The sequence below is a fragment of the Thalassophryne amazonica genome, chromosome 20 (assembly GCF_902500255.1).
Source record: "Thalassophryne amazonica chromosome 20, fThaAma1.1, whole genome shotgun sequence".
In the NCBI taxonomy this organism is placed as follows: Eukaryota; Metazoa; Chordata; class Actinopteri; order Batrachoidiformes; family Batrachoididae; genus Thalassophryne; species Thalassophryne amazonica.
Window position 1 is genome coordinate 56,216,346 of NC_047122.1, and position 23,591 is coordinate 56,239,936.

Genomic DNA, 23,591 nt, shown 5'->3' on the forward strand with positions numbered 1-23,591 from the left:
GCTATTTTTTTTTCTGCATAGCTAGAAACCAGTGTCAGAGGAAAGCTGAATCGAGGCAGTTTAGGATGTCGTGATGAATAGGAATGCATGGCATGCAGTATTTTTGCAAGAGCGTGAATGCCATTTGTTGGTGATGTTCCTCGCTGCTGCCATGTAATTGAATACCAGCAGATTAATAAACATCTCTACAGAGAACAGTGAAAGGAAAGGGGATATGAGAGAGAAAAAAGTAAGAATATTGGAAATGAGAATTGTGAGGAACGCAACACTGCCATAGAAAATGTCCCAGATGGCCAGGATTTCAGAGTAGAAAGCATCTACACGTGCTTTGGCTCAGATCAGTGTGTGTCTAAAATAACCTTTTTCACTAGGCCAGCATGGGCAGATGTTTAAGATTAGCTGTCAGCAAGGGAAATAAAAATGAAATAAAGTGTGCTTCTCTTGGTTTTTGCCTAATTAGTGTTTGGCATCAGCACTTAGCTAAAAGCAGACATTAGAAAGTGCTTTATGCATATGAATAATCTGATTTAGTTAGTACAATCCATGTTAGATCAATAAAGGTGCAGCACTCTCCAACTCTCAAGACTCTTACACTTGCTGTCAACAAATGCCATGTTGAAACAATGTCTCATACATATATATATATATATACACATACATATATATATATATATATATATATATATATATATATACATACACATACATATATATACATATATATATATACATACACATACATATATATATATACATACACATACATATATATATATATATATATATATATATATATATATACATACACATACATATATATATATATACACATACATATATATATATATATACATATATATATATATATATATACATATATATATATATATATACATATATATATATATATATATACATATATATATACATATATATATATATATATATATATATATATATATATATATATATACATATATATATATATATATATATATATATATATACATATATATATATATATATATACGAGGTCTGTTAGAAAAGTATCCAACCTTTTTATTTTTTTTTTAAAAACCATATGTTTTTGAATCATGTGTGATTGCATCAGCCAAGCTTGAACCTTTGTGCGCATGCATGAGTTTTTTCATGCCTGTCGGTTGCGTCATTCGCCTGTGAGCAGGCTTTGTGTGAGCAGTGGTCCACCACTCTCGTCGTTTTTTTATTGTGAATAAATGTCTGAATGATTTGGAGCTTTGTTGCATCATTTTTTTTCCAGAAACTGTGAGAGACCTCCAGGTGGACACAGTTCGGAAAATTTATATGGCTTTCAGGGACGATTTTATGGGGATTACACAGATTAAGGAGTGATCCAGACGGTTTAAAGACTGCCCACAACTGCTGAGAGCGCGCCGCGCTCCGAGCGCCGATCGACATGCTCAGACCCCGCTGAAACAACCAGATCATTTCCAACGTGAAGGCTTTGTTGATCTGGGACGTCGTCTGACTTTCACAAAAAAGGCAGAAGGCGTGGATATCAGCACTTTTTCGGCACATTCCACTGTTACAGGAGTTTATTTCATGGAAAGAAAAGCCTTCTGCCTTTTTGTGAAAGTCAGACAACGTGCCGGATCAACAAAGCCTTCACGTTGGAAATGATCTGGTTGTTTCAGCGGGGTTTGAGCCTGTCGATGGGCGCTCAGAGCGTGCCGCGCTCTCAGCAGTTGTGGGCAGTCTTTAAACCGTCTGGATCACTCCTTAATCTGTGTAATCCCCATAAAATCGTCCCTGAAAGCCATATTAATTTTTTTGAACAGTGTCCACCTGGAGGTCTCTCACAGTTTCCAGAAAAAAATTGATGCAGCAAAGCTCCAAATCGTTCACACATTTATTCGCAATAAAAAAACGATGAGAGGGGTGGACCAGTGCTCACACAAAGCCTGCTCACAGGCGAATGACGCAACCGACAGGCATGAAAAAACTCACGCATGCGCACAAAGGTTCAAGCTTGGCTGATGCAATCACACATGATTCAAAAACATATGGTTTTTGAAAAAAATAAAAAGGTCGGATACTTTTCTAACAGACCTCGTATACATATATATATATATATATATATATATATATATATATATATATATATATATATATCCCTCCAAAGATTTTCTATTAGGTTTATGTCTGGAGACTGGCTAGGCCACTCCAGAACCTTGACATGCTTCTTACGGAGCCACTCCTTTGTTATCCTTGGCTGTGTGCTTCGGGTCATTCTCATGTTGGAAGACTCATCTACGACCCATATTCAATGCTCTAATTGAGGGAAAGAGGTTGTTCCCCAAAATCTCGCAATACATGGCCCCGGTCATCCTCTCCTTAACACAGTGCAGTCGTCCTGTCCCATGTGCAGAAAAACACCCCCAAAGCATGATGCTTCCACCCCCATGGTTCACAGTGTTTTGGGGATAGTACTCAGCATTCTTCTTCCTCCAAACACGGCGAGTGGAATTAAGACCAAAAAGTTCTATTCTGGTCTCATCTGACTACATACCTTTCTCCCATGACTCCTCTGGATCATACAAATGGTCATGGGCAAACTTAAGACGGGCCTGGACGTGTGCTGATTTAAGCAGGGGAACCTTCCGTGCCATGCATCATTTTAACCCATGACGTCTTAGTGTATTACCCACAGTAACCTTGGAAACAGTGGTGCCAGCTCTCTTCAGGTTATTGACAAGCTCCTCCCATGCAGTTCTGGGCTGATTCCTCACCTTTCTTAGGATCATTGATACGCCACGAGGTGGGATCTTGCATGGAGCACCAGTCCGAGGGAGACTGACAGTCATGTTTAGCTTCTTCCATGTTCTAATAATTGGTCAAAGAGTTGATCTTTTTTCACCAAGCTGCTTGGCAATTGCCCCATAGCCCTTTCCAGCCTTGTGGAGGTCTACAATTTTGTCTCTGGTGTCTTTGGACAGCTCTTTCGTTTTAGCCGTGTTAGTAGTTGGAGTCTTACTGATTGTGTACGGTGGACAGGTGTCTTTATGCAGCTAACGACCTCAAATAGGTGCTTCTAATTTGGAATAATAAGTGGAGTGGAGGTGGACTTTTTAGAGGCAGACTAACAGGTCTTTAAGGGCCAGAATTTTTGCTGATTGGCAGGTGTGGAAATACTTATTTGCAGCAATAAATTATTAAAATCACACATTGTGATTTCCGGAATTTTTTTGCCTCTCACCGTGGACATGCACCTAACATGAAAATTTCAGACCCCTCTGTGATTTCTAAGTGGGAGAACTTGCAAAATCACAGGTTGTTCAAACGCTTATTTTCCTCACATTATATATATATATATATATATATATATATATATATATATATATATATATATATATATATATATATATATATATATATATATAAAACACACGACGGTCCTGGCTCCACACATCCATCCATTAGAAATGATGTGGTGGTTTCTGCCTCTCGATGGCGGCTTGGAGTGCGGCGAGCTGTGCGCCATTGTGGGCCATCCTTAAAGCTGTAGTAACACTCCTTATGCTCTGTGAAGCCCGTAAAATTTTCTCCAAAAGCCAGATAAATTTTTCGAATGGTTTCCAGCTGTCTGTCTCTAACAGTTTCTGAAAATATTCTGATGGAAAAAAAGCCCAAATCATTCCGCCACTTCCTCGCAATGAAGCAATGATGAGAGGGGTGGACCAGTGTTCACTCAAAGCCTGCCCACAGGCGAATGACGCAATGGACAGGTGTGGAAAAACTCACGCATGCGCACGAAGGTTCAAGCTTGGCTGACGTAAAAACATATGAATCAAATCCATATATTTTTTGCATCAAATAAAAAGGTTGGATACTTTTCTCACAGACCTCGTGTATATATATATATATATATATATATATATATATATATATATATATATATATATATATATATATATATATAATGTATTTAGCGCATACAGTGGGAACTGTGTGTGCCTCAGGTGAAGTTCAACCAAAATGTAGACCTGGATTTGACTCCCAGTCATGCTACCCATCTGTGTCTTTGAACAAATACACTTTGGCTGTGTCTCAGTTCAGGGGCCGCATCCTTCAAAGACTACAGGCCATCTCATTTCAAAGGGTTCTTGGAATGAATTCAGCCTTCTACTTTCCTTGAAAACAAAGGATACAATAGATGGTGCCTTTATGGACCAAACTACCGCAAAGATCATGTGTATATAATATGTATAATATAATGTTTATAAGCAGGGGTGGTGGCTAAGTGGTTAGTGTTTTCATTTCCACTGCGTAAACCCTGGTTCAAACCCACCCCTGCCCATTCTCCATGTAATGTGGAGTTACATAAGAAGGCCATCCAAGGCTTGCCTCTACTGGTGGTTGGCTCTCACTGCGGTATTGTATCACTTCCTGTTCCGGAGCACAGCGGTGTTTTGCTGTATCTGTTAGCTGTTTAATCTGCACAGTTAGATTGATCTAGTTATCTAGATTACGATTTGTTTCCCAGTGTAATCTTTACGTGCATTAACTAAAGCACTCCTTCTGCTGAATCACCTCAAAATTATTTACACATTATTCACTTTGCGTGTTTTTAGGAATCCGCTAGCTTAGCGTAGCTACTAGCTCTTAGCCGATTTAGCATGGCGGCTTCTCCTGTCTCTCCCGCACTTTTCTGCTCTGGGTGTGAAATGTTTAGTTATTCCTCGGCCTCCTTTAGCAGTAACGGTACTTGTAATAAGTGTAGCTTATTCGTAGCTTTGGAGGCCAGGCTGGGCGAATTGGAGACTCGGCTCCGCACCGTGGAAAATTCTACAGCTAGCCAGGCCCCTGTAGTCGGTGCGGACCAAGGTAGCTTAGCCACCGTTAGTTCCCCCCTGGCAGATCCCGAGCAGCCGGGAAAGCAGGCTGACTGGGTGACTGTGAGGAGGAAGCGTAGCCCTAAACAGAAGCCCCGTGTACACCGCCAACCCGTTCACATCTCTAACCGTTTTTCCCCACTCGACGACACACCCGCCGAGGATCAAACTCTGGTTATTGGTGACTCTGTTTTGAGAAATGTGAAGTTAGCGACACCAGCAACCATAGTCAATTGTCTTCCGGGGGCCAGAGCAGGCGACATTGAAGGAAATTTGAAACTGCTGGCTAAGGCTAAGCGTAAATTTGGTAAGATTGTAATTCACGTCGGCAGTAATGACACCCGGTTACGCCAATCGGAGGTCACTAAAATTAACATTAAATCGGTGTGTAACTTTGCAAAAACAATGTCGGACTCTGTAGTTTTCTCTGGGCCCCTCCCCAATCGGACCGGGAGTGACATGTTTAGCCGCATGTTCTCCTTGAATTGCTGGCTGTCTGAGTGGTGTCCAAAAAATGAGGTGGGCTTCATAGATAATTGGCAAAGCTTCTGGGGAAAACCTGGTCTTGTTAGGAGAGACGGCATCCATCCCACTTTGGATGGAGCAGCTCTCATTTCTAGAAATCTGGCCAATTTTCTTAAATCCTCCAAACCGTGACTATCCAGGGTTGGGACCAGGAAGCAGAGTTGTAGTCTTACACACCTCTCTGCAGCTTCTCTCCCCCTGCCATCCCCTCATTACCCCATCCCCGTAGAGACGGTGCCTGCTCCCAGACTACCAATAACAAGCAAAAATCTATTTAAGCATAAAAATTCAAAAAGAAAAAATAATATAGCACCTTCAACTGCACCACAGACTAAAACAGTTAAATGTGGTCTATTAAACATTAGGTCTCTCTCTTCTAAGTCCCTGTTGGTAAATGATATAATAATTGATCAACATATTGATTTATTCTGCCTAACAGAAACCTGGTTACAGCAGGATGAATATGTTAGTTTAAATGAGTCAACACCCCCGAGTCACACTAACTGTCAGAATGCTCGTAGCACGGGCCGGGGCGGAGAATTAGCAGCAATCTTCCATTCCAGCTTATTAATTAATCAAAAACCCAGACAGAGCTTTAATTCATTTGAAAGCTTGTCTCTTAGTCTTGTCCATCCAAATTGGAAGTCCCAAAAACCAGTTTTATTTGTTATTATCTATCGTCCACCTGGTCGTTACTGTGAGTTTCTCTGTGAATTTTCAGACCTTTTGTCTGACTTAGTGCTTAGCTCAGATAAGATAATTATAGTGGGCGATTTTAACATCCACACAGATGCTGAGAATGACAGCCTCAACACTGCATTTAATCTATTATTAGACTCTATTGGCTTTGCTCAAAAAGTAAATGAGTCCACCCACCACTTTAATCATATCTTAGATCTTGTTCTGACTTATGGTATGGAAATAGAAGACTTAACAGTATTCCCTGAAAACTCCCTTCTGTCTGATCATTTCTTAATAACATTTACATTTACTCTGATGGACTACCCAGCAGTGGGGAATAAGTTTCATTACACTAGAAGTCTTTCAGAAAGCGCTGTAACTAGGTTTAAGGATATGATTCCTTCTTTATGTTCTCTAATGCCATATACCAACACAGTGCAGAGTAGCTACCTAAACTCTGTAAGGGAGATAGAGTATCTCGTCAGTAGTTTTACATCCTCATTGAAGACAACTTTGGATGCTGTAGCTCCTCTGAAAAAGAGAGCTTTAAATCAGAAGTGTCTGACTCCGTGGTATAACTCACAAACTCGTAGCTTAAAGCAGATAACCCATAAGTTGGAGAGGAAATGGCGTCTCACTAATTTAGAAGATCTTCACTTAGCCTGGAAAAAGAGTCTGTTGCTCTATAAAAAAGCCCTCCGTAAAGCTAGGACATCTTTCTACTCATCACTAATTGAAGAAAATAAGAACAACCCCAGGTTTCTTTTCAGCACTGTAGCCAGGCTGACAAAGAGTCAGAGCTCTATTGAGCTGAGTATTCCATTAACTTTAACTAGTAATGACTTCATGACTTTCTTTGCTAACAAAATTTTAACTATTAGAGAAAAAATTACTCATAACCATCCCAAAGACGTATCGTTATCTTTGGCTGCTTTCAGTGATGCCGGTATTTGGTTAGACTCTTTGTCTCCGATTGTACCACAGGCTTTTAAGGTGGCAGTAATTAAACCATTACTTAAAAAGCCATCACTTGACCCAGCTATCTTAGCTAATTATAGGCCAATCTCCAACCTTCCTTTTCTCTCAAAAATTCTTGAAAGGGTAGTTGTAAAACAGCTAACTGATCATCTGCAGAGGAATGGTCTATTTGAAGAGTTTCAGTCAGGTTTTAGAATTCATCATAGTACAGAAACAGCATTAGTGAAGGTTACAAATGATCTTCTTATGGCCTCGGACAGTGGACTCATCTCTGTGCTTGTTCTGTTAGACCTCAGTGCTGCTTTTGATACTGTTGACCATAAAATATTATTACAGAGATTAGAGCATGCCATAGGTATTAAAGGCACTGCGCTGCGGTGGTTTGAATCATATTTGTCTAATAGATTACAATTTGTTCATGTAAATGGGGAATCTTCTTCACAGACTAAAGTTAATTATGGAGTTCCACAAGGTTCTGTGCTAGGACCAATTTTATTCACTTTATACATGCTTCCCTTAGGCAGTATTATTAGACGGTATTGCTTAAATTTTCATTGTTACGCAGATGATACCCAGCTTTATCTATCCATGAAGCCAGAGGACACACACCAATTAGCTAAACTGCAGGATTGTCTTACAGACATAAAGACATGGATGACCTCTAATTTCCTGCTTTTAAACTCAGATAAAACTGAAGTTATTGTACTTGGCCCCACAAATCTTAGAAACATGGTGTCTAACCAGATCCTTACTGTGGATGGCATTACCCTGACCTCTAGTAATACTGTGAGAAATCTTGGAGTCATTTTTGATCAGGATATGTCATTCAAAGCGCATATTAAACAAATATGTAGGACTGCTTTTTTGCATTTACGCAATATCTCTAAAATCAGAAAGGTCTTGTCTCAGAGTGATGCTGAAAAACTAATTCATGCATTTATTTCCTCTAGGCTGGACTATTGTAATTCATTATTATCAGGTTGTCCTAAAAGTTCCCTAAAAAGCCTTCAGTTAATTCAAAATGCTGCAGCTAGAGTACTGACGGGGACTAGAAGGAGAGAGCATATCTCACCCATATTGGCCTCTCTTCATTGGCTTCCTGTTAATTCCAGAATAGAATTTAAAATTCTTCTTCTTACTTATAAGGTTTTGAATAATCAGGTCCCATCTTATCTTAGGGACCTCATAGTACCATATCACCCCAATAGAGCGCTTCGCTCTCAGACTGCAGGCTTACTTGTAGTTCCTAGGGTTTGTAAGAGTAGAATGGGAGGGAGAGCCTTCAGCTTTCAGGCTCCTCTCCTGTGGAACCAGCTCCCAATTCAGATCAGGGAGACAGACACCCTCTCTACTTTTAAGATTAGGCTTAAAACTTTCCTTTTTGCTAAAGCTTATAGTTAGGGCTGGATCAGGTGACCCTGAACCATCCCTTAGTTATGCTGCTATAGATGTAGACTGCTGGGGGGTTCCCATGATGCACTGTTTCTTTCTCTTTTTGCTCTGTATGCACCACTCTGCATTTAATCATTAGTGATCGATCTCTGCTCCCCTCCACAGCATGTCTTTTTCCTGGTTCTCTCCCTCAGCCCCAACCAGTCCCAGCAGAAGACTGCCCCTCCCTGAGCCTGGTTCTGCTGGAGGTTTCTTCCTGTTAAAAGGGAGTTTTTCCTTCCCACTGTAGCCAAGTGCTTGCTCACAGGGGGTCGTTTTGACCGTTGGGGTTTTACATAATTATTGTATGGCCTTGCCTTACAATATAAAGCGCCTTGGGGCAACTGTTTGTTGTGATTTGGCGCTATATAAAAAAAATTGATTGATTGATTGATTGACTGTAAAACTTGTGCCAAATCAGTGTGTAGATCCACCTTAGATCTTCTGCAGCGACTTCGAGTGAAAACAAGGGAGTAGGGGACTTACCATAAGTCGTGAAAATTGATTACCAAACTACATGTTACATCCATTACAGTAGCTTGTCATGTGCAGCTGTTAAACTTGCTCTGCGACAGGGAATTGGGATGAATAATATAATGACACAATCTCAAAATGTTCCACGTGCTGGACCATTTCAATTTCAGATGCTTGGTTCAAGCCTTCGGAGTCACAGAAGGCCTGCTCTTCATAGAATGCAGCCTTTGAAGGATGAAACCCTTGAATTAAGACGTCGCCTGTATGCGCATTATGCCAGTCCACCCAGCTGTAAATGGGTATTGGCCAGGGCTGTCAAAGTAATCTGTGTCAAACTGGTGTCCCAGAAACCACAGATAAGCACAAGAACCAACGAGTGGCAGAGCCGATACATTTCTTCTTCTTCTTATATTTTGTTTTGGGACAATTGCAAATGTCTGTTTTTACAAAAGCCTGTGCCAACAGGAACCCTCCTGAGGTCATTGCTGGAAAATGGATGAATGCAAAGTTTATTTTTTCTTTTTCTTGAGAGCAAAGGTTATGCAAAAGAAATCCACCTGCATGCATCCCGTTCATAGACATTCAAGTAGATTTGCAAAACCAAATCTGAGACACAATTGACTTTTGTATTCTAAACATGATGTTAAAGTCAGATGAAGGAAGTTTCTGCATAGATGAAACATGGTCAAAATCCTTGTTTCCAGCTGCAGGGATATGAATCTAATAAGAATCTGAAATTGCACCAATGTCGAACCGCATGTTGGGGGAAATTATGTTTCACTTTTTTGTTTGTTTGTATGCACTGTTGCCATCATTTTCCACATCATGGCCAAACTAACTTTCAAAAAAACTCTTGGAATTAGGTGTAAGGTATGAGCTGTTGTGTCTGACTGCAGCATTTTTACAAAATGTCATTTTGCAAAATAGCTTGACAAGCTCTGACAGCAAAAAGTACACCCATTGGCAATTTTAAGCCTGTGGGACAATTACAGTCATTTTCAATCAGTAGAGATTTGAGATTTATCAAGAAAAGACACGGCACATGTATTGAACGCCTGCAGACATCCCCATCATTTGTAGTAACGATCAAACTCTCTCTTTTAGGTGAACATGCTCATCGGAATTGTGGTGTTTAACAAGCTCATGTCTCGAGACGGCATCTCAGACAAGTCAAAAAAGCAGCGGGTGGGGTAAGTTAACTTCCTAAAAGTCTCTTCAGCGACACACACCCACATCCACACAATTTGAACGAACCAAATTCGTGCCACGTACACATCCGTTCACGCTGCTCTCTGCGCATTATCTTCCGTGAGACACAATCTCTCAGACAACATTTTCATTGCAGCCAATTAAAGTTGCTTTCAAGGGTCTCTGAACACACAGCAGCACGTACACCTGTGCCTAACTTGAAATTAATAAAAAAAAAAGAAAAAAGGCTGTCCAATTTGGCAGCAAAATGACAAGACATCTGTTGTTTTCCGCCACTCTTGGAAATCTAATATCGCCTTACGGTATCGCTTCCACATGGGCTCTATCTAGTTTTCTCAGACTTAAGTGACATAGATGAATACATTGGGTATGAAAATCAATGGCAGATGGAATTCTAATTACATATCTCAAACAGCGGGATGATGTGGATGAGACGTTGTGCACTGTTATAATCTCACATGCTTGTGCATCCATATATGCTCACCGGCTACTTTATTAGGTACACCTCACTAGTACCGGGTTGGACTCCCCTTTTACCTCCAGAACTGCCTTAATTCTTCATGGCATAGATTCAACAAGGTGATGGAAACAGTCCTCAGAGATATTCGTCTGTATTGACATGACAGCATCACCCAATCGCCCATTCAACCAGTCTGCCCATTCTCCTCTGACCTCAACAAGGAATTTCCGTCCACACAACTGGGTATCATTACTTTTTTGGACCAATCTATGTAAGACCTAGAGAAGGTTGTGCATGAAAATCCCAGTAGATCATCACTTTCTGAAATACTCAGACCAGCCATTCTGGCACCAACAACCATGCCACGTCCAAAGTCACTTAAATTCCTTTTCTTCCCCATTCTAATGCTCGGTTAAAATTTCATTAAGTCATCTTCACCATGTATGGATGCTGAAATGCACTGAGTTGTTGCCAACTACTTTTGTATTAACAAGCAATTGAAGAGGTGTACCTAATAAAGTGGCTGGTAAGTGTATTTCACCCCAGTACAGTTCCCCAAGTGTTTAGGAGGTTTTAAAATAAAAGGGTAGTATCAATTTGCCCAACCTTACAGGGTTGTTCGATTCAAGAACATGCTCTAACTGCACTGACAGGGAACCCTACAATAAGAAATACAACTATCTATTTTGTGTTTGACTGACATGTTTACTTGATTAGCATCACTTGTTTGTTTTTTTTTCCTTCCCTTCCTTGATTGCTTTGCTATTATTAGAGCCATCTCATTATTGAGCTCACTTAAATCTGATTAAGTTGCTTTTTATTACAGCAACATAACCCACTCCCAACCTTTTCCATCCCCACATCCCAGCAGTCCATGCCCTCCCTCCCACCTGTACTAACTATAGGGATCACCCCCCCCCCATCTGGCACTTCATCATCGTTGATAATCCCATGAAGATCCTTCCTATGAAGCCATGTTTTTTTCTTGGCAGTAACCCATCACACAACCCTCCAAAACTGCAGGTGGTTAGCACTGTTGCCTCACTGCAAGAAGGTCACTGGATCGATTCCCACATGTGGCCTTTCTGTGTGGAGTCTGCATCTGGGTGTTCTGAATTCCTCTCACATCTAAAGACATGCAGTTTAGGTGAATTGAAAACTTTAAATTGTTCGTGTGTGTGCGCGTGTGTGAATGTTTTTGTTTGTCTATGTGTGGCCCTTCAACAGACTGGTGTCCTGTCCAGGGTGTAACCTGCCTCATGCCAAATGACTGCTGGGATAGGCTCCAGCTCCCCATAGCCCTTAATTGGAGTAAGCGGTTGAAGATGAGTGAGTGAGTGAGTGAGTGTGAGGTTCCAACTGGATGTTAAGGCAAAGACATTAGGCAAGGACAGAATTTTAGTATTTTTGCCAAGTAAAACCGACAAACGTGAGTGGCAGGGGTGGTGGCCAACTGCTTAGTGAAGTTGCGATTCCCTAGTTAGGTCTGGGGGCATGTTCCCCCAGACCTAAACATTTGAAATTTTAGGTGCCAGTTCTGCATTTTGGGGTGGTGGCCAAGTGGTTAGTGGGCTTGTTTTCAGTGCCGAAGGTTCCCGGTTCAAACCCCACCCCTGCCACATTACTCCATGTAATGTGGAGTTGCATCAGGATGGGCAGCCGGCATAAAACCTGTGCCAATTCAACATGTAGAGCCACCTCCAATTTGTTGTGGTGACCCCAAGTCATAGTTACATATATGAAAGCCAGAGTGCACACTTCCTATACCGCTAGTGTATCACTGTCATGCTGCCTTCATGAGGGTTTGGCCGCCATTACCAAAGAGGACAAAAAGGACACAAAGTACCCGGATTTTTGCCCTCTTTGGTAATGGCACAGCATGCTCCTTGCCGGCACATGGCCAGGTGAGTCTTCCCTCTAGCTTTCATATATGTAACCCTATACCCTGAGTGCAAACAAGGGAGCAGCTGAAGGGACTCACAAAAGCAACAAATGTGAAGAAAAGTACCTACCTTGCATTCTGTCTCCATATTGACATGCTGCGTATTGGTTTTGTTTGACAAAATGGAAATTAAATGTTTTTAATTACTTTGAATTAATATTCCTCACTAAAAGCAACCATATCTGCTTTTGTTGTTGTGGTTTTCCTGTGAAATTTGTGGGGATCCACAAAACATTTTCTGACTCCCTGCACAGGAAACAGTTGGAGCTATATTTGAATATGGCATTTTCTACTTAAAACAAACAAACAAACAAACAAACAAACAAAAAACAGTGTATATCAAACCTAATACAATGTTCATTAATTTCTCTTCAAGCATAACACACCATGTTAAATTAGATCGAGGTGCAACGTTCTGTCACTAAAGTCCTGCTAACGAAGGACACCAAAGCCAAAACGAAACAAGAAATCTGGACTTACGTTGACTTTTGGAGACATCGTCCAGCTTCATTTCCATAGCTGGCGCATCGTCAGAATTTTCAAACTGTTGAAAAATGTGAACGGATCCTGATGACAACTTCAATTCGGCTGTATTCCATTTTGTTTTCTGTCTTGACGGTTCCTCATCATTTGCGTTTTTCCCGTACTGTCAGTGTTCTGTTTGATTGTCGTCCGACATCTTGCACGAACATTGACGATATCTGAAAGGATCAATAAGTAAAGATCCAACAAGCTGAATGTGACTTGTCCATGTGTGGGACAAAAAGCAACGTTTTCATACAGAAACAGCGGCAAGAACGTTTGATCAACTACTTTAACTAACTTTATGCACATTGCAGCCGTCTCTGGCTGCAACATGCATGTGCACGCACACGTTGTTGTAGTGAAGACAGACCTGTTGCCAAGACCACTAGCTCTCGCAGCTGCAAAGTGTCAAGGCTGTCATTCACTTCATTTTTATTTTGTTTGTTTTGTTTCAGTCGTCTGTGCACTCTGCACTCGCAGGCATTTCAGTTATGGGAGAAGTTCCGGCTCATTTGTCCACTTTTTCTCGATTTGTGACTTTGGGACTTTTTTTTCCCCTTTTTTCAGCGATCACCGTCTTCCCTATGACCAGGCCTTTAGTGACAGCTGTCAACGCACCAGTAATTTAAACATTCTAATTCAATTAGTATGCAGTGATAATGCAACAAATACATCATCTCATACACGTTTGTCATCACACATCCAGAAAGCTGTCAGTCATGTAAATTGAATGCTATTAAGGGTGTAAGCAAACTTAAATTGTTGTTGTTGTTGCGTCTACCTCACTGTCATCTTTGACTTTGGTTGTTTTAATTGCATTTTAACCATCAATTTAACCATTTTGGGATCAAACCTTTCATGAAATATGCATAAGCAAAACATCAGAGTATGTGAGATGAATGGTCATGTTCAGAAGGTGATGTTTGTACAAAGTGATACATTGAAGCTGCAGTTGTAGATTCTAAATGAAGTTGTATGGTTACATTTTCTTTACAGCACTGGAGTTTCTAAATGCAAAGGGAGAAATGGAACTCTGAGGATGTTGCATGTCAAGTCTTGGAAAAGCATTGGACATTTGTATCTTCTACAGATTGGTCAAATCCATTCTTAAATCAAGAAGTGTATTTTGAGATGGTGTAATAATGGAACATCATTATTGCCTTTATCGGCCATTATCATTATTGCCTCTATCAGATCTTTGTGACAACATAACCTGAAGTATAGTCAACTCTACCATGACCCCAGCATCACTGCTGCACAAAATTATTATCAATACCTGCTTATGACTTTTTATGGTATCATATCCACAGACAAACAAAGAGGTAAGGATGATTGCACAACCTCTTCCTGTGTCAGTTATAGCAGAGGTAATAACTGCTTTTAAAAAGAGCACAAGTAGTCATATTATATACATTATCTGGCAGTTAGTATCGATTTCAAGGTGTTTCAATTAGAGTCATTGACATTTGTAGTCATTTTTCATGCTATACAGCACCAAAAGTGACTGCCCTATGATTACAAGCCAAAAGGGCCCCTTTCATGTTATTGGGCACCATTTCTTTGTTGTATGTATTAATTATGTTGTTTAAATGCAAAGCAAAATATAATTGTTGTAACAGTTTATTACAATTAATTTAATATTTAACAATATTTTAAGTATATATTAGGGGGCAGGGTGTTGGTCAAGTGGTTCGTGGACTTGTTTCCAGTTCATCATCCCTGCCCATTCTCCATTTTATGTCAGGAAGGGCATGTGATGTAAAATAAAAAAAATCTGCTGTGGTGTTCCTAAGTGGATAAAGGGAGAAGCATAATATGGGATGTACTTTTATGTGTGGATATTATTTACATATTGTGTATGCACACACCTGCCATTGTATTCCCAGAGATGTTGGTCCATATTAACATGACAACACCACACACTTACTCATTCAACCAGTCTGACCATTCTCCTCTGACCTCTGTCACGAATAAGTCATTTTTGTCCTCACAACTGCCATTCACTGGATATCTTAGGGCCATACTGAAATACGAAATGGGGACTGATAATCACGAAATGGGGTAAAATGTAACAAAATGGAGTAGAGTGAATCAGACTGACTCTAAATAAGTACGTTTATTTAATTGTTTGGCTTTTGTTTTTTGTGAGATGTGCTCAGTACATGTAGTAGGGGCAGGTGTGCCATCTGGCATACAAGAGATGAAACATTAGTCAATGGGTAGTCTGCTCCATTTTGTAACATTGCACCCCCATTTCATGATTATCAATCCCCATTTCACCCCATTTCACAAAAAAAAAAGAAATTATCAATCCCCATTTCGCGTAAAAAGTAATTAAATAAAAGTACTTAATTTAATCATATTTAATCATATTTGGAGTCATTCTGGACCAGTCTGCTCCATTTCATTACATTTTACCCCCATTTCGTGATTACCATGCTCCATTTCACCCCATTGCACAAAAAAATGAATACAAATAAAATAAAATTACTTAATTGAATCATATTTAGTGAGTCTGCTCCATTTTGCTCCATTTTACCCAGTTTCGTTATTATCAATCCCCATTTCGCTTAAAAATAATTAAATAAAAGTACTTAATTGAATCAATTTAATCATATTTGGAGTCAGTCTGGGTTAGTCTGCTACATTTTGTTTCATTTTACCCCCATTTTGTGATTATCACACTCCATTTCACCCCATTTCGCAAAAAAAATAAAAATAAATAAATAAAAATAAAAAATAAATAAAAGTACTTAACTGAATCATATTTGGAGTCAGTCTGCTCCATTTTGTTACGTTTTACTCTCGTTTCTTTATTATCAGCCCCCATTTTGCTTAAAAATAATTAAATAAAAGTACTTAATTGAATCATATTTAATCATATTTGGAGTCAGTCTGCTCCATTTTGTTACATTTTACCCCCATTTCATGATTAATACGCTCCATTTTCCCCATTTAGTCCATTTCATATTTTAGTATCACCGGATATCTTATCTTTTTTTGGACCATTCTCTATAAACCCTAGAGTTCAGCAGTTCCTGAAACCACGCCACATTCAAAGTCAATTAAATCCCCTTTTTTGCTGATACTGATGCTCTGTACGAAATTCAGCGAGTTGTCTTTACCACTTCTAGATACCTAAATGCAGCGAGTTGCTGAAATGTGATTGGTTGATAAGCTATTTGTGTTAGCAAGCAAATTGAACAAGTGTACCTAATAAAGTGGCCTGTGAGTGTCTAGTATTCAGTAAGTACAGCATTAAAGTTCTTACATGAATCCTTTAATAACTTTGGATATTTTTATTTAAAATTTTGTTCATACAAAATTGCCCAGTTTTTGGATTTATTTCCTCACCATATGTTCAACTCTGTGTTTAAAATAATGGGTTCCAATACTTTCCACCAGGACTAGACTGCTGCATCTTGAATGCAGTACATAAAAAGCAGCTTTTGCAACACAAACATAACTACTCCGGCACCCGGTAGTTGATGGTGCTGCTAACAGGACAGGTTGTCATTAGCGTAAAGTATTTTCTTATAAAGCGATGGGCATGCGGCTGCACTGACGCAATGAGCTGTGAGAGAGCACTAATGTAGCAAAGCCTCTGCATTGCTCTATCATTCTGCGCTTGCGTTATGCATGAACGCATCCGTCTGAGTAGTCAGCTGTAAGTAAACAACCAAAGCACAGCCTTTGCTCGGCTTCGAAGCTGGGTAAGGTTCACCGTGCACGGTCGCGTATAGACATATGATGCACGCGTCCGTGCACTCATCTGGCGGCGGAGTAACATGGTTTTCAGACTGTTTCTGTTTGCTGTCTGTGTCACTGTAATCTGTTAATGCACTGAAACATTGCAGTGTGCATCTCTCACATTTTCTCTTCTCGACCTGACTCACTCTTGTATTCTGAGTGTTTTGTTTCATTGCAGCTACTTTTTTAAGATCTGGTTTTAATTTCCTCTTTCTTTTCTCCCCTCTTTTCCACTTTTTTCTTTCCCCTTCTCTCTGTTTCTGTCTGGTGTTCACTTTTTTTTTTTTGCTCCCTCTCCCTTATTTTTTGTATCTTTTGCAACCTGCACATTCACCTCTTGCCTTAACCACCTTTTCGCCAACCCCACCTCCTGACCTCTCCACGGTTTTATGTGTGTGTGTGTTTGTGCATGCTCACGTGGACGTGTCCTAAAGTGTCCCGGCGGAGGCGCGGAGCCGACTGCTCCTGAAATGCTCCAAGTGTGGCGTGATCTCGAGCACCGCTCTGTCCAGCTCAACTGCCAGGAGCGCCATGTTAGTCTCTCTCTTTCTCTGCCAACTTTGTTTCCTCCATCCTATAATAACCTCTGGATGTAATGATGCATGAGGACATCTGGAGGTGCCTGGATTTAAACAAACTAATGAAAAAAAGGGGGGGGGGGGGGGGACCTGCTCCAGGCATTTAATGAGAGCATGTTTTGATCCCTGGTGGGTTATACAGAACAAAACTGACCTGTGTCAAATAATATTTGTGATTTGTATTCAGACTTTGTTTTGGCATAATATACACACACACACACACACACACACACACACAGACACACACACAGTTGTGCTCAAAGGTTTACATACCCTGGCATAATTTTTGCTTTTTGGGCCATTTTTCAGAGAATATGAATGACAACACAAAAACTTTTTTTTTCCCACTCACAGTTGCAAAGCAAAAATGCAAAGCTTGCACTGTGCATAATTTCTCCAATCACAGCCACGTAAGCCTATAATGTCTTCTGGGTTGTCTGGGTGTCTTGGTGGCTTTCCTCACTCTTCTACTTCTTGCACAGTCACTCAGTTTTTTGAGAGCTGTCTACTCCATGCAGGTTTACCATAAAGTGCCATATTGTTTGTATTTGATTGTAATTAATGTAAATAAAGTCCGAAACATATTCAGTGGCAGCTTTACCATCAGAGAGCCTCGTCCAAAACTACCACAAAAGACTCCAAGCTGTCACTGATGTTAAAGGGGAAATACACAGTATTAAGAACAGGGGTATGTAAACTTTGGATAAGGGTCATTTGGGTAGTTTCTCTTGTCATTTTGATTTAAAAAGAGGAAACACAGTTGTTTGACAATAAATGGCTTCACCCAACCACGAACCGTGAGTGAAAAAAAAGTGTCTCTCTTAAAAATGGCTAAAAAAGCAAACATTATGCCAGGGTATGTAAACCTTAGAGCACAAACACACACACAGTCATTTTATATTATTTATGCATTGAACCAACAATGGTAAAGTGATTAAAATCAAATGTAATCCAGGAGGTTGCATAGTTCGTGTAATTAAAAAGTAATTTGTTCATTTATTGATTGTAATTGATGCAACCTATATCTTTAATTTGAGAAAATGCAAACTGTCTGTGCAGAAAATTACCTTCATTTTTTATTTTATTCATCTATTTATTTTCTATTGCTCCAATTAATGGTCATGGGGGTTGGAGGGAGGTACACCGTGCACAGGACACCAGTCTATCGCAGGGCCACATATAGACAGACAAGCACATTCACACCCGCATGGTTTCAAATTTTACAGTTCACCTAACCTGCATGTCTTTGGATGTGGGAGGAAGCCAGAGCACCTGAAGAGAACCCACACAATCACAGGGAGAACATACAAACTCCACACAGAAAGGCCCCAGTGGGGGAAGCGATCCCACAACCTTTTTGCAAGTAAGCAACGGTGCTAAAAACAAAGCCAATGTGCTACCCATTATTTATTTATTTGTTTTTTTTTTTTTTTTTCCTTTTTATAGTTGGGCTTGACTTCTGTTGTCCTAACCTCGTGCATATTATTCATTATGAACATTGCAGCCAGTTCCTTGAATATTTGGACATTGGCAGTGTTGTAATTTTCCCTGCATAAAACATGATATTGGACTTAAAACCAAATAAGAGAGAGTGTATGACCTCAACAGGGAGACCTTCAAATTTAATATGAGAAAATTTGCAGTGCATCCAATATCCAACAGTGTTTGACTTATACCCCCTTCCTCCCAGCATGAAACCCCGCACCCCATTTAGGAAACAAAATGAATTGGCTAAATGGTAAATGGACTGCATTTCTACAGCGCTTTTCCATCTGCATCAGATGCACAAAGCGCTTCACATTCATGCCGATGTGAGGGTGCTGCCATACAAGGTACTCACTGCACAACTGGAGCAACTACGGGATTAAGGACCTTGACCTATTTGGTTATTTCATGATCAAGACAACTACATCAAAGCAGGGAACACAGAGATATAGGGGTGTGCCAAATCAACCGCTTGGTGCATATGTTATCATATACAGTGGTCCCTCGTTTATCGCGGGAGTTACATTCTAAAAATAGCCCACAATAGGTGAAATCTGCAAAGTAGTCAGCGTTATTTTTTACAATTATTATAGATGTTTTAAGGCTGTAAAACCCCTCACTACACACATTTTCTCTCCTGTGTAAACACTCTCAAAGTTCAAACCTTAGTAGAAAAATAAGACCAGTATTATAGAATGAAACCAAAGGTCAAAACCTGTTTTCAGGCCCAAACATTTGTTTGAGAAATAAGAATAGAATGTTTTCCTATAAATAATTATGATGGCTTTTAGAACTAACAATTTTAATTTTAACGATCAACCTACGAGGCTGGACACATAAGAAATTATTAATAGTGATTGACCAGTATTTCAAAGTTCCTCTGATCGTGCCTCTTTGTCCTAGTGCCGCTCTGCAGCGTGTTTTTCCACTGAGAGACACCTCAGTGCAGGTGTCTTTTTCCGAGTGAAGAAGTGGGTGGTTGTTGGCGCTCTTTTTTTCTTCTGGGCAAGAAGATTCTTATAAACAGACACACGCAGAACACAATGCATGTGCTCTCCCTTCACTCACTGCCTCCGGTGTTACCGTTGGGGGACGGATGCGGGACCGCAAAGAATCCAAGTCATTAAAAAGATACAAACGTCTCTCAGTGGCCACGGAGCTCTGCAGCTGCAGTTACCATGACCATGCAGTGCTGCTGAATTCTATCCTTGCAGGCTGCTGGAGCACACTGCATCAAAACAGCGAGCGTAGTCTCTGGACCTGTTGCCAGATTTTGGCTGCAACTCCGCAAAGCAGACAGTGGGGCGGTGTGAGTGGCCCGCTGCAGCGCTTACCAAGCCCGCAGACTCGGTAAGCGCATTGGAGGCAGTGAGAGCAATCGCGGTGATGCCGACTGGCTCACCTGATGAGGACGCAGAACACAATGCGCTGTTAAAAAAAAAAGAAGTAGCATGCAAAATTGCACTAAAAAAAATCTGCGAAACTGCGAGGCCGCGAAAGGTGAACCGCAATATAGTGAGGGACCACTGTGTGTGTGTGTGCTCAACAAAAATATAAACGCAACACTTTTGGTTTTGCTCCCATTTTGTATGAGATGAACTCAAAGATCTAAAACTTTTTCCACATACACAATATCACCATTTCCCTCAAATATTGTTCACAAACCAGTCTAAATCTGTGATAGTGAGCACTTCTCCTTTGCTGAGATAATCCATTCCACCTCACAGGTGTGCCATACCAAGATGCTGATTAGACACCATGATTAGTGCACAGGTGTGCCTTAGACTGCCCACAATAAAAGCCCACTCTGAAAGGTGCAGTTTTGTTTTATTGGGGGGGGATACCAGTCAGTATCTGGTGTGACCACCATTTGCCTCATGCAGTGCAACATATCTCCTTCGCATAGAGTTGATCAGGTTGTCAATTGTGGCCTGTGGAATGTTGGTCCACTCCTCTTCAATGGCTGTGCAAAGTTGCTGGATATTGGCAGGAACTGGTACACGCTGTCGTATACGCCGGTCCAGAGCATCCCAAACATGCTCAATGGGTGACATATGGTGAGTATGCCGGCCATACAAGAACTGGGACATTTTCAGCTTCCAAGAATTGTGTACAGATCCTTGCAACATGGGGCCATGCATTATCCTGCTGCAACATGAGGTGATGTTCTTGGATGTATGGCACAACAATGGGCCTCAGGATCTCGTCACGGTATCTCTGTGCATTCAAAATGCCATCAATAAAATGCACCTGTGTTCTTTGTCCATAACAGACGCCTGCCCATACCAGAACCCCACCGCCACCATGGGCCACTCGATCCACAACATTGACATCAGAAAACCGCTCACCCACACGACGCCACACACGCTGTCTGCCATCTGCCCTGGACAGTGTGAATCGGGAACATCCGTGAAGAGAACACCTCTCCAACGTGCCAAATGCCAGCTAATGTGAGCATTTGCCCACTCAAGTTGGTTACGACGACGAACTGGAGTCAGGTCGAGACCCCGATGAGGACGACGAGCATGCAGATGAGCTTCCCTGAGACGGTTTCTGACAGTTTGTGCAGAAATTCTTTGGTTATGCAAACCGATTGTTTCAGCAGCTGTCCGAGTGGCTGGTCTCAGACGATCTTGGAGGTGAACATGCTGGATGTGAAGGTCCTGGGCTGGTGTGGTTACACGTGGTCTGCGGTTGTGAGGCTGGTTGGATGTACTGCCAAATTCTCGGAAACGCCTTTGGAGACGGCTTATGGTAGAGAAATGAACATTCAATACACGAGCAACAGCTCTGGTTGACATTCCTGCTGTCAGCATGCCAATTGTACGCTCCCTCAAATCTTGCGACATCTGTGGCATTGTGCTGTGTGATAAAACTGCACCTTTCAGAGTGGCCTTTTATTGTGGGCAGTCTAAGGCACACCTGTGCACTAATCATGGTGTCTAATCAGCATCTTGATATGGCACACCTGTGAGGTGGGATGGATTATCTCAGCAAAGGAGAAGTGCTCACTATCACAGATTTAGACTGGTTTGTGAACAACATTTGAGGGAAATGGTGATATTGTGTATGTGGAAAAAGTTTTAGATCTTTGAGTTCTTCTCATACAAAATGGGAGCAAAACAAAAAGTGTTGTGTTTATATTTTTGTTGAGTAGATATATAAATAATGGGTCGAGTTGGAGTCCATAACATTTGTACTGAGGATTTTCACAGTTGGTTGCATACAAGATTTTACTGCTTTCACATGTAATTTTGGCATTTAAAACTATGCTTTCATTGACCTTGATTTTCATCATTCTTAACACTCAATTTCTAGGGTTTTTGAGGCCAGGCCACCGAGCATACATACTAAATTTAGTAACAATTAGGCATGTACAGCATGAGTTATTGTGTATATGCAAACAGTTTAGAAAATCAGCGGAGAAATAAAAAGGGCTGCCACCATAAATAACCATGTTGATAATCAGTTTGGGCCCATAATCAATATAATTCAAAGCCAACCGTGCCCACATATGTTCTGAAAATTTAATTTTGTAATAATTTAAGCTAATTTTTGGTCAGTGTATAGAATGGATGGAGCTATGGCAAACATTATTCTATTACCAGAGGCAGAGCTGTGGTCTTATACACCTCTCTGCAGCTTCTCTCCCCCTGCCATCCCCCTATTACCCCATCACTCACTTATTCACTTTATACATGCTTCCCTTGGGCAGTATTATTAGACGGTATTGCTTAAATTTTCATTGTTACGCAGATGATACCCAGCTTTATCTATCCATGAAGCCAGAGGATACGCACCAATTAGCTAAACTGCAGGATTGTCTTACAGACATAAAGACATGGATGACCTCTAATTTCCTGCTTTTAAACTCAGATAAAACTGAAGTTATTGTACTTGGCCCCACAAATCTTAGAAGCATGGTGTCTAACCAGATCGTTACTCTGGATGGCATTTCCCTGATCTCTAGTAATACTGTGAGAAATCTTGGAGTTATTTTTGATCAGGATATGTCATTCAAAGCGCATATTAAACAAATATGTAGGACTGCCTTTTTGCATTTACGCAATATCTCTAAAATCAGAAAGGTCTTGTCTCAGAGTGATGCTGAAAAACTATTCATGCATTTGTTTCCTCTAGGCTGGACTATTGTAATTCATTATTATCAGGTTGTCCTAAAGTTCCCTAAAAAGCCTTCAGTTGGTTCAGAATGCTGCAGCTAGAGTACTGACGGGGACTAGCAGGAGAGAGCATATCTCACCCGTGTTGGCCTCCCTTCATTGGCTTCCTGTTAATGCTAGAATAGAATTTAAAATTCTTCTTCTTACTTATAAGGTTTTGAATAATCAGGTCCCATCTTATCTTAGGGACCTCATAGTACCATATTACCCCATTAGAGCGCTTCGCTCTCAGACTGCGGGCTTACTTGTAGTTCCTAGGGTTTGTAAGAGTAGAATGGGAGGCAGAGCCTTCAGCTTTCAGGCTCCTCTCCTGTGGAACCAGCTCCCAATTCAGATCAGGGAGACAGATACCCTCTCTACTTTTAAGATTAGGCTTAAAACTTTCCTTTTCGCTAAGGCTTATAGTTAGGGCTGGATCGGGTGACCCTGGACCATCCCTTGGTTATGTTGCTTTAGACGTAGACTGTGTTTCATAATTATTGTATGGCCTTGCCTTGCAAT

At 40.7% G+C, this 23,591-nt stretch overlaps 1 protein-coding gene across 1 annotated transcript in view; it reads left to right on the top strand.

Moving 5' to 3' along the window:
• The window catches only part of adgrb2 (adhesion G protein-coupled receptor B2), a 695,462-nt gene that overhangs the window by 544,549 nt on the left and 127,322 nt on the right, over positions 1–23,591 (top strand). Inside the window, 2 exon segments of the mRNA XM_034161569.1 lie at positions 10,065–10,150; positions 17,281–17,379. Of these exon segments, the coding sequence (XP_034017460.1) occupies positions 10,065–10,150; positions 17,281–17,379 (185 nt within the window).